Genomic DNA, 12,864 nt, shown 5'->3' on the forward strand with positions numbered 1-12,864 from the left:
TTCATCCGCTGTCTCTGCGGGCTCAACAAACTGGCACAAGGCCTTTGTGAAGCACAGATGCAGACAACAGACCAGACTGAAGAAGCCAGTGCGTTCTGCTTGCGTTCTATTTTGGCTTTTATAGGAAAGGCTGCGTAAACGTCTGTTTGGAAATGCCCACGGCCGTGCCAACCGAGCCACCTGTGAATTTACACCCTCGGGGAGTGACGGACACACAAATAAACACACGCACGCACACGCAGGCAAACACACTCACGCTCACTTCCTCTGAAATATAAGCATAATCCAGCGGCAGGGCGGCTATAGAGTAACCCAATGCCGTTCTAAAGCTGTGCTCCTCCCTACAGTATTGCTCCAAGACTCCACACAGACCCCGCTTTGACAGCCAACTCAATTAGTTTAACACACACACACACACACACACACACACACACACACACACACACACACACACAGAAAGCTTATGAAATCCAGTGCAACTCAATCTGGCCCTGCAGCGCCACTCAACACGGGGCCCAACAAAAGAGCGGGAAATGCCGCATTCCTCCGGAGACGGGCCGGGTTACCGTGGAGACGGGCCGGGTTACTATGGAACCCGATCCTCAAAGGGGGGTCCGGGGGCCACATAAGCAGAGCCTAATGGTTATAATGGTGGTGGGGGACGGTAATGACACTAATGATGAAGGGAGGAGAGGGAGGAGGGAGGGATGAGGATGACTGGAGGAGAATGGGAGCGTGTCAAAGAGAAAACGACTGTCCGTCAAGGTGGAATGGAGGGAGACATGGACACTGTGTGTATGTGTGTGTGTATGTGTGTGTATGTGTATGTGGGTAAAGGAGAGTAAAAACAGCATGGCGCCATTTAGCTTGTCACACTGAGTGATACATTTTGCATTCAGCTATGATCTCAATAGAGCAAAAACAGGACTGATGACTTTCTCACAAACACACACGACACAGAGTGAAGTCAACACAAACACACTGTGGAGGGAAGTGGATCAAGACAAACAAGGAGGGAGAGAGAGAGAGAGAGAGAGAGAGAGAGAGAGAGAGAGAGAGAGAGAGAAAGTAAGAAAGAAAAGAAAAGAGAGATGTATGGAAAGAAGGGGAAAGGGAGAGCCTAGGACTGGAAAAAATCAAGGCAGGACGAGGAAAAGATATGGAGGGAAGGAAGGAAATAAAAAAAGAGGAAAGGAGAGCAAAAGAGTATGAGAGAAAAAAGAGAGAGGGAAAACATAATTAGTCAGGAGGGAGAGCTGTTTTTATGATGGCATTTATTAAAATAGCGGAGTCTGCGGAGGAGGGTAGAGAGTCGGGCATTCCCTTAGGAAATGAAAGGCGTTCCTGTGCGGGCGGCGCTGGGATACACTTGTCATTTCGATGTGATTTTTGACGTCTGATCATACAGAGCTGATGTTACGGCCGTCCGCGCGACTCCATTTTCTGACTCCCGTGGCCGTGTTTATTTAAATCTGCGTCCGCAATGCTTTTGTTTCTTTACGTCGCTCATGTACAAATTTGCAGATGGATTGCGTCCAGACGGCGTAGAGTTGTGATTACAATTCGATACGTTGGGATACGTTGGGATACGTTAGGATACTTTGGGATGTGGCCTGGCTCATTGGATTACAATGTAAGCAAAGTCTGGATTGGGAGCATCCAGACTTGCTAGTTACTACATGCTGGCGTGATCAGATGACAAAAATTAAGGTTAAACCAACATTTTGGGCCAATGTCATCCACCTCCGATATGATGGATATGATGCAGTTATGTATTTGTTGCAAGTTGGGAAATGTAAAGGATTCAGTTATATATATAGATATACTGTATATATATATATATATATACATATCATAGGAAAAAAACAATTACTGAAAATATTCTCCATAAAAACAGCCCTTTAGAAAACCTGAGAGATTCATATCATCCATGTTTATCATGTGGCCAGGGGAGACTTTGGCTAACCTGTGTGCATGTGTGTGTGAAGTTTGTGTGTGTGCAGCGGAGAGGGAGTGTGAGCACTATATGTGTGAGGGCCTTATTCATAAGACAGGTCAAATATTTAAACAAAATGAAGCCGCAACATTTGGTTTAAATAAACCTGGGTCCAGCTTGCAGTTGGTGGTTTAGGGAGAGACGGGTACTGAGCAGAGTTTGGACGGAGGGTCAACAAGCTGGCCCGGAGAAGACTTTATAATCCGACCCAAGATGTAACCTAACAGCCAAGACCGGTCCGACCCCACCGCCATTTCCTTCCTGCACTTTAAGAAGTGTCACTGGGAGAGAGACAGAGACACAGAGAGAGAGAGAGAAAGAGAGAGAGAGTGAGAGAGAGAGAGAGAGAGAGAGAGAGAGAGAGAGAGAGAGAGAGAGAGCATGTAGCTGAGTGTGAGGCTTGTACATGTTTGTTATGTTATGCAGTGTGCCAGAACGTGCGCGCGTGTGTGTGGTGTATACATTAAGAGCTTGGTGTAACATGGTCTGATGTGTAGTCTGCCATGATGCTGACGCATCGCAAAACCCCATCAACTCACGTTACCACAGAAAAAGTGTGTGTGCTGGGTGTGTATGTACGTGTGTGTGTGTGTGTGTGTGTGTGTGGCACTATCAGAAGGGACGTCCACAGTAAAGCATCTGAGTTTTAACATAGCTCACTAAAAGCTGGCAGTAAACGGGCTTGGCCATGTCAAGTGCAGGACGGACTAGACACGTGCACGTGCACTCACGTGCACGCACACAGCTGGATTTCACATCAGCTTCCACCATCATTACCCAAACTGTGAAAAACAAACCCCAGACACTGTGTGTGTGTGTGTGTGTGAGTGTGTCACAAATGTGAGTGAGTTGACCTCTTTCACATGCTGATGGAGCTTTACAATTTGGTGGAGTCCCTCCCTCTAATTACCTTAAAGGCCCTGTGTCCGTGTGTGTGTGTGTGTGTGTGGGTGGATTGCTTGTGTGTCCTTACAGTCTAGCTAGCTGAAAGTGTGTAGCCCTTAATTGGATCAGGTGTGCAAGAGTAAAACTGTAACAAAAACTTGCAGGACAGGGCGTACTTGAGGACTGGATTGGGAAACACTGCTTTAAATGATATAAAAACAGCAGGCAAAAAACTAAAGACTTTGTCCACCAGCCACAGTTGCTGATAGCTTCCAAAATGCAAAAACCGCTTTCACTACTTTACTGGCCAAAGTACTTTTGAGAAAAGCAGCTTCACGCGATGGCTGGCTACCTGCCAAAGTGGCAGCTAGAATAGACTAACAGGAGCAGATAATGACAAAGGCGTAACTGAAAATATTAGCACATGAATCCGGATTAGAGAGCTAACCAAAATTCTGCAAGATGACATTCCATTTCAGCATCGTCTCCAGAGGGTGTACAGTGTGGACGGGAATAGTTAAAAGAAGAAAAACAACAAAGATTGGAATAAAAAGAGCCACAGTCTGGCTCTTGATAGTGGACTGCAGCAGTCAGCACAAATTTCAACAAAAAAAAAAAATCGACAGCGCAAGAGTCAAACAGCTGAAAGCATGGCAACAGCGTCAAAGAGTCCACCACATCTTGAACTGAGTCCCAGTCCACCTAAACTGGTTGGCAAAACTGGTGCCAGGATGCAAATATGGAAGTATATGGTTTACCAATCTGACAAAGATGGGCACCCGAACGACATCAAAAACCATGTGTAAAAGTTGCTACAAAGCTGTCCAAGTCCAGTGTGGTAACACACTGCTTGATGGGTTTTCTTGTTTGCCGTGGCATTGTGGAAGGGTGGAATTTTTAGATATCAAATTAGCATTGGTATTGAAGTCAAAGTTCTGGTTTCAGCAAGATTGAAAACGTGACATTTCTTAAAAGTCCTTCATCTGGACAGACAAACTGGCTGTGATTTTTTTAACATGACTTCTGCATCAGCATCTGCTACCAAACTAATAGGAGCACATCAACTTCCAGCAAAGTTCACTCACTGACATATTTTGTGCGATTGTCTGACTTTCTTTCCCTCTATTTGCGTCAGTCTCGCTCTCTCCCTCTCTCTACTTGCCTCTCTCTCCCTCTCTCGTACTCCTAACTACAAACACTTTGGCTGTTTTTACTGGAATGGCTGGAGAGCAGAGAGAGAGAGAGAAGACTGGGGGAGGAAGGGATGAAGCGATGGAGGGAGGGGGGCTTTTATGAGTCCGTGTGGATCAAAAGGGCTGCCGCAGAGAAATGTGTGCGCACATACACAGACACACACACACACACACACGCTGACTGGTGCTCAGAGCCGAGAGGAATTGGCCAATAAATCCAAAGTTCCTACTTAATGCGCGGTGCCAGTCAAAAGGAAAAAAAAAGAAAGGAGAGAAATGGTGAAAAAGTGGATTGTTCACCTCCTTTCCCCCTGGTGCCCGGCACTCTTAAAACCCTGCTGCTTTCATTTGGACTAGTCCAACCTGTGGCTTTTTAACTGAAGATTTGATTTGTCTGAGGGCGAAATCAGACGACGGGAGACGGGCGAGGGATGGAGAACGAGGGGCAGAGAGGGAGAGAAGGAAGAAAGAGAGAGAGACAGACCAACAGAGGACTAAAACAGACATACAGAAATGGAGATGTGAAGAGACAGAGAGAGAGATGAAGCTGCAGAAAGATGATAGAGAGATGTTGGAGGTGTGTAAGCAGGGGGAGAGAGCGCTCAGTTTATTATGTAAGGGGCCAAGCCGGGTCGGGCAGCGCTCGCTCCTGAATCTCCGGGCTTGTTTTGAGAAACCCTCGGCATTTCCACTGTCAAGCCGAACATGTGTTCAGCACATGGCTGACCGAAAACACAAACGCCTCCCCCTCCTCTCTCTCTCTCTGTACAACACTCCTCCTTAAACTGGGTCATAGGCACAATCCCACCATCTGTCAGAGAGCGCTCGCCTTCGGTTTCACATTCCTCCGCTGTGGAGACCCCCACCGGTCTGCGCACATGTGCGCACACCCACACAGACAGATACACGCAAATGCACAGGCGCACACACACACACACACACACACACACACACACACACACCAGGGGGCTTCTCTGAACTACCTGAACACGAACCCGACTTCTGTCAACAATCATTCTAAATGGGGAGCACAGTATTCAAAGTCAAATTCACAGCGAATGGCAGGAACACAGTCTCTGCTTCGTGAGATGATAAATTTAATTTGATGAAATCAGCTAGTGGACTTTGTGCCACTTCCATACACAAAACTACTTACTACTGAAGGTCAGCCAGTGACTGTAGCAATTTCTACACTAGTCTGCACCCAAAACAAGTAAACTTGCTAATTGAAGCCTGCAGACAGTCCATTTTGAAATACTCTGAACAGCCAACATACTCAATAAGTAATACGTAAACGTGTGCTTTGAAAACATCACTCCTCTGAACATTTAAAACGGACATGAATGGTTCTGCTTGTGTGTTTTTGTTTTCTGTTTCCCATTTTCTCATGTATTTTCTAATAAAATACAGGAGAACAGATTTCCTTTGTCCTCCATCCAGCTCTGTGCGATCCTGTTTTTGTTTAACCTTTATTCATCCAGGGAAGAGTTTTTGCTGAGCATGCAAGTGCTTTTTCAGCGCTGGCTTGCTGCACACTCGCACAGCTACACACGTCGTCCAGTAAAACCGCAGTCTTCGATGGTTGGACAATGAGCAACTCCGCTGGACAAACAGGAGCTCAAGGGCTTTGCTCGCTGCTAATTTTTGAGCAAATATCGCAACTTGTTCACTTCTCCTACTCAGACTTTCCAGGCCAGCCCAAGGGATTCAACCCGGCAGTGTTGTGATCTAAAGCTATGTTTGCTAATGCTATGTTTTGTATATATTCAATAGTATTACACTAGTATTACAGTATGTAACTTTTCTCTCCAGCTGCACTCACCATCCAGAAGACTGATCTTCGGCCCACACAGGCAGACCAACACGTCCAGATAGGCTCCTCTGGTCACCACACAGCTATTCTGTCTGAAAAAAGTGAGAGAAAAAGGGATGAAAGGTTTTAGCTGTAGTTTTAAATACATTTTTCAGTCAGTCAGTTTTGGATTTTCATTTGTTGGGAGGACGCAAAGTGTGTGCTTAAGAAACTTTTATTAAGAAAGTTTGATCCCTTGAGGTTACTCAAACCATTTAACAAGACAAAAATGATAACATCGCAGCCACAGCTCCTGTCTAGTCACTGATAATTCCCACAAAGATCATATACAGAGGTTTCTCTTCAGCAACAGGCTTATCTCTCACTGCAAACTATTGAAGTAGGTCATTGCGCATTTCCCACTCAATGGCTCCTTTGGTTGTGAGGATCATTGGATTAGGTGTTTTAATAAGTATGACTTCTTGGGTTGACGTCATTCAGTCACACTGGACAGACTTCATCATCTTTATGTACCTGGTCTTCTGTTTTTAGTCATTGTTTTTAGTTCTTGTTGAGTTCAATGGTGTTTCTGAGAGTTCGAGTTTTGAATCTAGGAGTGCGCATAGGATTACAGTTTGAGTGATCTTGAACTCTTCGCAAAGAAGAACGGGAGACAAATTCCTAAATCCATAAGTACTAAGTGTGCACACTAGTTTTCCATTGACTTTGACCAAGACATTGTCAGAAATGAGAAGTCTGCTGCTTTTACATGGGTTTTCCTACTATAGCTGCATGACAGTTGAAACAGTCTGACTTCATGAGTTTTCATTTTAGACCTCAAGGCAATTTAAAGTCCAAAATTTGAAAAGATTTGTAGTGTTTTGCTATTCACTGTATTTATTCAAAGATGTGTCCACATGATGTTTTCCCACTCTGCCTGTACATTGCTCATACACATATGGTATGAGACTCTCCAGACGAGATGTGGTCTGGCTCATCGCATCGCAATGCAAGAAAAGTGGGATTTTGGGAGCGTCCGGACCTTCTAGTTAGTGTGTGCTGCCACTATCGGATGAGATCATGTTGAGAAGCAATAGTGTAACTGTGCAGCCTGGGAGTTACGGAATTGCAGGCAGCCGAGACAAAACGATACTGTGTTGACTGGGTCAACAGCTCCGAGGGTAAGTTGCTGAAAAGGATAGTGATGTGTGTGTGTGTTTGTCTTTGTGTGTGTGTGCTTTCATCTGGGGTGAATCCTTCAATAATCAAGGAAATGGGACAGTCACATGAGATGCCCCCAGCTTTATGATCATTAATTTGAATAACTTACTTATACATACATACATGTGTGTGTGTGTGTCACACACACACACACACACACAGACAATGGCTTGAACACAGAAAACCTTTCAAATTTTTTTTTTAAGAATTGTACACTACAATAACTGTTTTTGCATAGCCTTCTTTTAATATCCTTTTGATTGTAGAAACCTGTTAATTTGAATTCTAGACTTATACAAACACACACACACACGCACACACACATTAAATATTGAACCTTCCCTTTGCCACCGCTACAGGGGGACGGTGTGTTTGTGTGTATGCCGACATAAATGTGTCACATCATTAAAGACAAGTGTGTGTAAATAAACTTATGCCTAAGTATGTGTGTGTGTCTGCCTTTACATCTGTGTACATTAGAGAAGCAGCCTGTGTGGGCAATGGGAAGTGTGTGTGTATATGTGTGTGTGAGAACAAGCGTGTGACCGCAGCGCTGTGAAAGCCCACAAGCGTGTGTGTGAGAACAAGGGAGACAGTGTGTGAGGTTGACGTCACATTTTCATCACTCAGATATTAATAACATACGCGCACCCGCGCGCACACACACATACACAACACCGTGATGGAGCATGGGAAGAGGGCTGGGGGGAGAGTGCGTGTGGCTTAAGTGAGAACAGATTTGCGTGGGGATGTGTCCTGTCAACCTGGTTTTGTGTGTGTGTGTGTGTGTGTGTGTGTGTGTGTGTGTGAATGTGAGGTAACACTATAAAATAGGCCTCAAGAAGTGAAACCATCAGATCACAATCCAAACAATACACCAGAGAGAGTCCTAATAGGCTGGTGTGGGCCCGGCTGCACCACCACAGGCCAAAGTCAACTCCAGTGAGCTACGTGAGCGTCGGCAGCCGCCGTTACGGCACTGACTCACTCTGGGAGCCAGGCAAAGTCCACAATGACACAGAACAGAAAACAGTAGGAGGCCAAAACCCAGCACTGACTCACAACAGGCGAACAATGCATTCCGTCCTTTTTGGAAGGTGGCCGCTTCAAATTAGTGGTGTTTTGGGAGAGAGGAGGAGGTTTCTTTTTCCCAAACAAAGATCCTCTGACCTGTGTTGTCCTTAGATCTGGGCGAAGGGCTCTGCGGCGCTGCGTGATCAAACGGACAGGCGGCGGGCGCGCTCCGGCGAGCAAGAATTCACCTCGTCATCTTAATAAAGGCTCATCAGTGCAGCCAAGCGGAGCTGGCGTTGCTAACCCGGCGACCCCGTGCGTTATCTGCTGCGGGTCTGGCTGAGGCGAGGCCGGAGACCCGGGGCTGACCTCTGCCGGGCGGGAGGGGGGCCATCGGGGTAATCTGTGCCCCATCTCGGGGGCCTCGATCTGGGGCGGGAGGGCCAGGAGGTAGAGGGGGGGGAGGGAGGTGGAGGGTAAGAGGTCCGGGGATGGGACAGCGGGCGGTCTCTTTGAAATGGAAGCCTGGGCAGGACGTGAAGCGGACGTGGACAGGGAGGGGATGGATGGTGAGACAAGGAGCTATTCTTCTGGTGAGGCAGTTGGAAGAGAGGGAGGGATGCTTATCTGTGTGTGTGTGTGTGTGTGTGTGTGTGTCTAGTATTACCGAGAGGCGAGCCACATGCGCTGACGGAGGGCTTTGCTGATGCCACTTCCTGCTGGCAGGGGTCTGTGCGAGTCTGTCTGGTAGGAGCGCAGCAGGAACAGCACCTGCACACACACACACAGAAACACACACACTTGAATTAATATACTTGTGAGGACCTTCAATGACTACATTCATACATTCCCTAAAGCCTAGGTCAGACTACCAGACTGTTCACATCTTGTTTGCTTAGTCAACTACTTAAAAGAAAACCGTACTGGATTCACAAACTATTCAAGTGTTTTGAATCGAAACCTCTTTGTCTTCACAATAAAGGGAGGAAAGAACAGTTGTAGTGTGAAAAGACGACTCGTCATCCTCTTTTTCTTCCCCCTTTGAGCTTAACTCCCATTGGCAGTTGCCACGGTCACTCTCAGATTTCAGTTTTGGCGAGCCTGGGGCCGCTTCACGCTTGATGAGCCGGACCAGACTCGGCCCGACAAAATCGAACATGTTTGAAAGATTTGATCGGGGCGACCAGCCGGAGTCTCGAGTCTTCGGCCCGTTCACACAACAGGATAATCTGACCGACAGTCGGGCCAGAGTATGGTAGGTAACCTTATGAGGACATTTGGTCCTCACAAATGTGGACCAAAGTGAGGCCAAAGTGTCCTTGAGCAAGACCATGAACATCCCCTGACCCTTGAACCCTCTGGTGAAATAATGTACAGTATTGTGTGTCTGTGTGTGAAGGGATACTCAAAGAAACAAATACCTACTGTAATTGCACAGCGTGTAATTGTGACAGAAACTGTTCAAAAAATCCTAGAAAAAAATGACTTAATGATCCTACTGAGATCAGATCATTCTTTCCTTTGTAGCTGATGTGACTGTGTGACAATGTGTTACTGAGCCAGTTTGTAGCAGGTGGACTGGTGGTTGGGAGTGTTCAGAGGCCAGGACACAGGCTGGCTGGCTGGCTGGCTGGCTGGGGTGTGTATTCTGGGCCTGGGTAAGTATACTCTTTAAGCCGGGGCCACGGCCACAGGCCAGTAGGAAGCCATTCATTACGCCGTACAGGGAAGGCAACGTGGGGAAAAACCAGGCCGACCACGTAGCACCAACCCTGGCCGCCGAGTCCTGGCCTGCCCCCTCTCTCTTCTCCTGCAGCCTCCACGCCCAGGCAACACCCACTGGCTCACACAAACAGCTTCCACACCCCTGGGTCCTTCTTCCTCTCTCTCTCACTCTCTCTCTCTCTCTCTCCTTTCCTTCTCTCTCCACCCCCCCCCCACACACCCCCCTCGTAGCTCCGGTTGGGAAGTCCCTGCTTGGGAGGCTCAGCCGGCTCAATCCAGCCCAGCATGGAGAAAACCGGAATATTTATAGAAAATGCTGCCTCCCTGTTCCTCCTCCCAAAGACAGAGTAAGGAGCTACACCCCATGTGGGAGGAGATGCCGGGATTGGACCATGCTCAAATGAATGGGAAAAGATAAAGTCCGCGGCACAGAGACCTGGTTCCAGCTATGCATTTTTGTTAATCAAATTTCATGACTTTTCCGTGACTACGCCATGAGATACAGTCAAGTTTCCATGATCAGCCTCGGTGTTTGAATGTTGAACTGTTTCAATGGACAGTACCATGCATTGATTTGGCTTGCTAAAACTAACGCTTGGGACTCATGCAGTCAGGAAATGTTTAATTTAAGCTATGACTCCTTCAAAGCTAACTAGATGTAGTCAGGGTGTCTTCAAGTGTCAATAAGTTAATATGGTAAGATGATGGGTAGACCTTTTTCATGGCAGTTACAATGAGAAATAAGACCAAATTTGAAATTGAAATACACATGAAAATGAAAGCAACTGTTCTTACTGTATTCTATCAGAAAAGAAATCCAGGTGACCAGACTGATTTCTCATCGGAAAAAACAACGCACCAAGAAACTGCAACATTTTTAAGACCATTAAAAGTAACAATAACTAATTAGGTGACTTAAAAACCATTTATTTGACTGTTTTCTAGACATTTGACACCTTGAGTTTAGATAATATGACTGAAGACATTTTAAGCAGCCCAGCTTGACATTAACCGCTAATACTAACACTTACAAATACAGATCATGAACAAATTTCCTCGCCCATTTACAAAAATTCAGGGAGACTCATACTTTTCAATACCTTTTTCATTCATTTGTCTTATAAATACAACTTCAAATCCCATGATCTTTCAGGTCCTCCATGACCGTAGCAACACAAACAATCCCCCCCCAACGCTTTGGGATGCAACTTCGTGGGGCACAAACCTGGCAAGGCAGTGCTAAATACGAAACAAAATCAAAACCTATTTGTACGCCTTGTTTTCTAGTGAGGCGTTTAACTGCCTCTGTGTGTGTGTGTGTGTGTGTGTGTGTGTGCGCGCGCACAAGTGCACTGTAACAAGCCTCACTCCTCTTTTGGGCCCGGTAAAAATAGTGGTGGTGGATATGAGGTCCCTTCAGACTCTGTTATCAGCCTGCCCTGCCGTCCCTCCCACTGCCGCAACCACAGCACTGACCACACGCTGCAGACACACACACACACACACACACACACACACACAAGAACAAGTGCAAATAATGGCACGCCAATTCATAGCTCACTCCAGTAACGCACATGCACAAAGACGCATATAAATTGGCGTTCACATAAAACCAGATAGAGGTTAGGCAAACTGTGGACTCTTAAAAGAATCGCCCAATTAGTCTAAAAGAGATCCCAATAAAGAAAGGCTAAATACGCAAAGAAACAAACACACTATCACTCACTCTATATAGCTGCACTCTCACACAAACAAAGCATACATACACACTCCAGACACAAATACAGGCTGCCTCATATATGCAGTGTGACAAACAGGCAATTTAGTGGTGTGTGTGTCTGTGTGTGTAGGCATGTATATGTGTAAAGAAATCTTTGTCAAACTTAAGTGCAGTGCAGCTCAGCTAGCCCACAGAGAGCTGTTTGTTATTTCCATTATGTCTTTGGATGGGTATATATTTTTGTACAGGGAGCATGACTAGCGTGTGTGTGTGTGTGTGTGTGTCTGTGTGTATGTCATCAGTCTTGCTGCTAGTCACTCCTGGAGCAGTAAAATGTAAAGTGATCACTCTGACTAGTTAAAGCCAAGGGTTGGGGGTCAGGTCACTTTCAGTTCATTTACTTCAGAATGTAAACTGAATTCACATAATAATAATAGAGGCTTCATACTTATTTTCCTCCGAGATTTGACATAAGACTGAAACTGAATTGATTCCAACCGTGGTTTGCATTTTAGCACAGCTCTGTCCACTTGGAGAAAAACATTCGAAGCCTACGTCTATCCGCAATGTTATGTAAGCACAGCATGAAGCATAACTGCGAACGTCAACTTGTGAAAGAAATGTGAAAGAAAAGCGAGTTTGTCCCGTGACAATCAATCGAAATTCCAAGCGAGCGTGAAACGAAAAAACACGTTAGAAACCGGGGGAGAAGAAAGCGCTGAAAGACACAGTAAGGATTTCTGAGAAAAGAGACTTAAAGATACTATAAAGATAAATGTTAACCAAGCTAATATGACTATGGTAGCTACAGTCTTATGTAAGCATAGATTGTGAGAAGAGTTTTGAAGCTGAAGACTTACAGGAGTTCATGAAGGGTCAAGCGCCATAACGGGCTGCTCTGGAGGCCCACAGTCAACACCAAATATTTTTTAAACCTTGTACAGAAATCATGTTTTTAACATGACCAACACAAAATTGTGTAATATCATTCATTCTGAGTACTGGATAGAACTTTACAAAAACTCATTTTACAGCTCTTGATATTGAGAGCTGGGGAAAAAACTCCTAAATGTGGGTGGCAACTGTTTGAAACTGACTGCTCCTGAACATCTATGGAAGTGTCTGCGGTGAAACCTGAAAACGGTCTACCGAAGTGAAATATCGCCTCAATAATAGGCCTGCTGCTTACATAGCTTAAGCTACTGTGAAGCACTAAAGAAGATATCTCCTCCACCGAGGCACGCTAAATTATAAGTGGAGCTGCCAACTCTTCCGGATCGGCTGGGAGACTCCCAGGATCGGCCTCAATCTCCCAGGC

General features: G+C 45.9%; 1 protein-coding gene across 1 annotated transcript in view; it reads right to left on the minus strand.

Moving 5' to 3' along the window:
- The window catches only part of thada (THADA armadillo repeat containing), an 80,237-nt gene that overhangs the window by 18,825 nt on the left and 48,548 nt on the right, over positions 1-12,864 (minus strand). The window contains exons 30-31 of the mRNA XM_071924782.2: positions 8,769-8,872; positions 5,897-5,979 (exon numbers count right to left, since the gene is read on the minus strand). Of these exons, the coding sequence (XP_071780883.2) occupies positions 5,897-5,979; positions 8,769-8,872 (187 nt within the window). The remainder of the gene's footprint in view (positions 1-5,896; positions 5,980-8,768; positions 8,873-12,864) is intronic.

Source organism: Centroberyx gerrardi, chromosome 15 (assembly GCF_048128805.1).
Source record: "Centroberyx gerrardi isolate f3 chromosome 15, fCenGer3.hap1.cur.20231027, whole genome shotgun sequence".
NCBI classification, from domain to species: Eukaryota; Metazoa; Chordata; class Actinopteri; order Beryciformes; family Berycidae; genus Centroberyx; species Centroberyx gerrardi.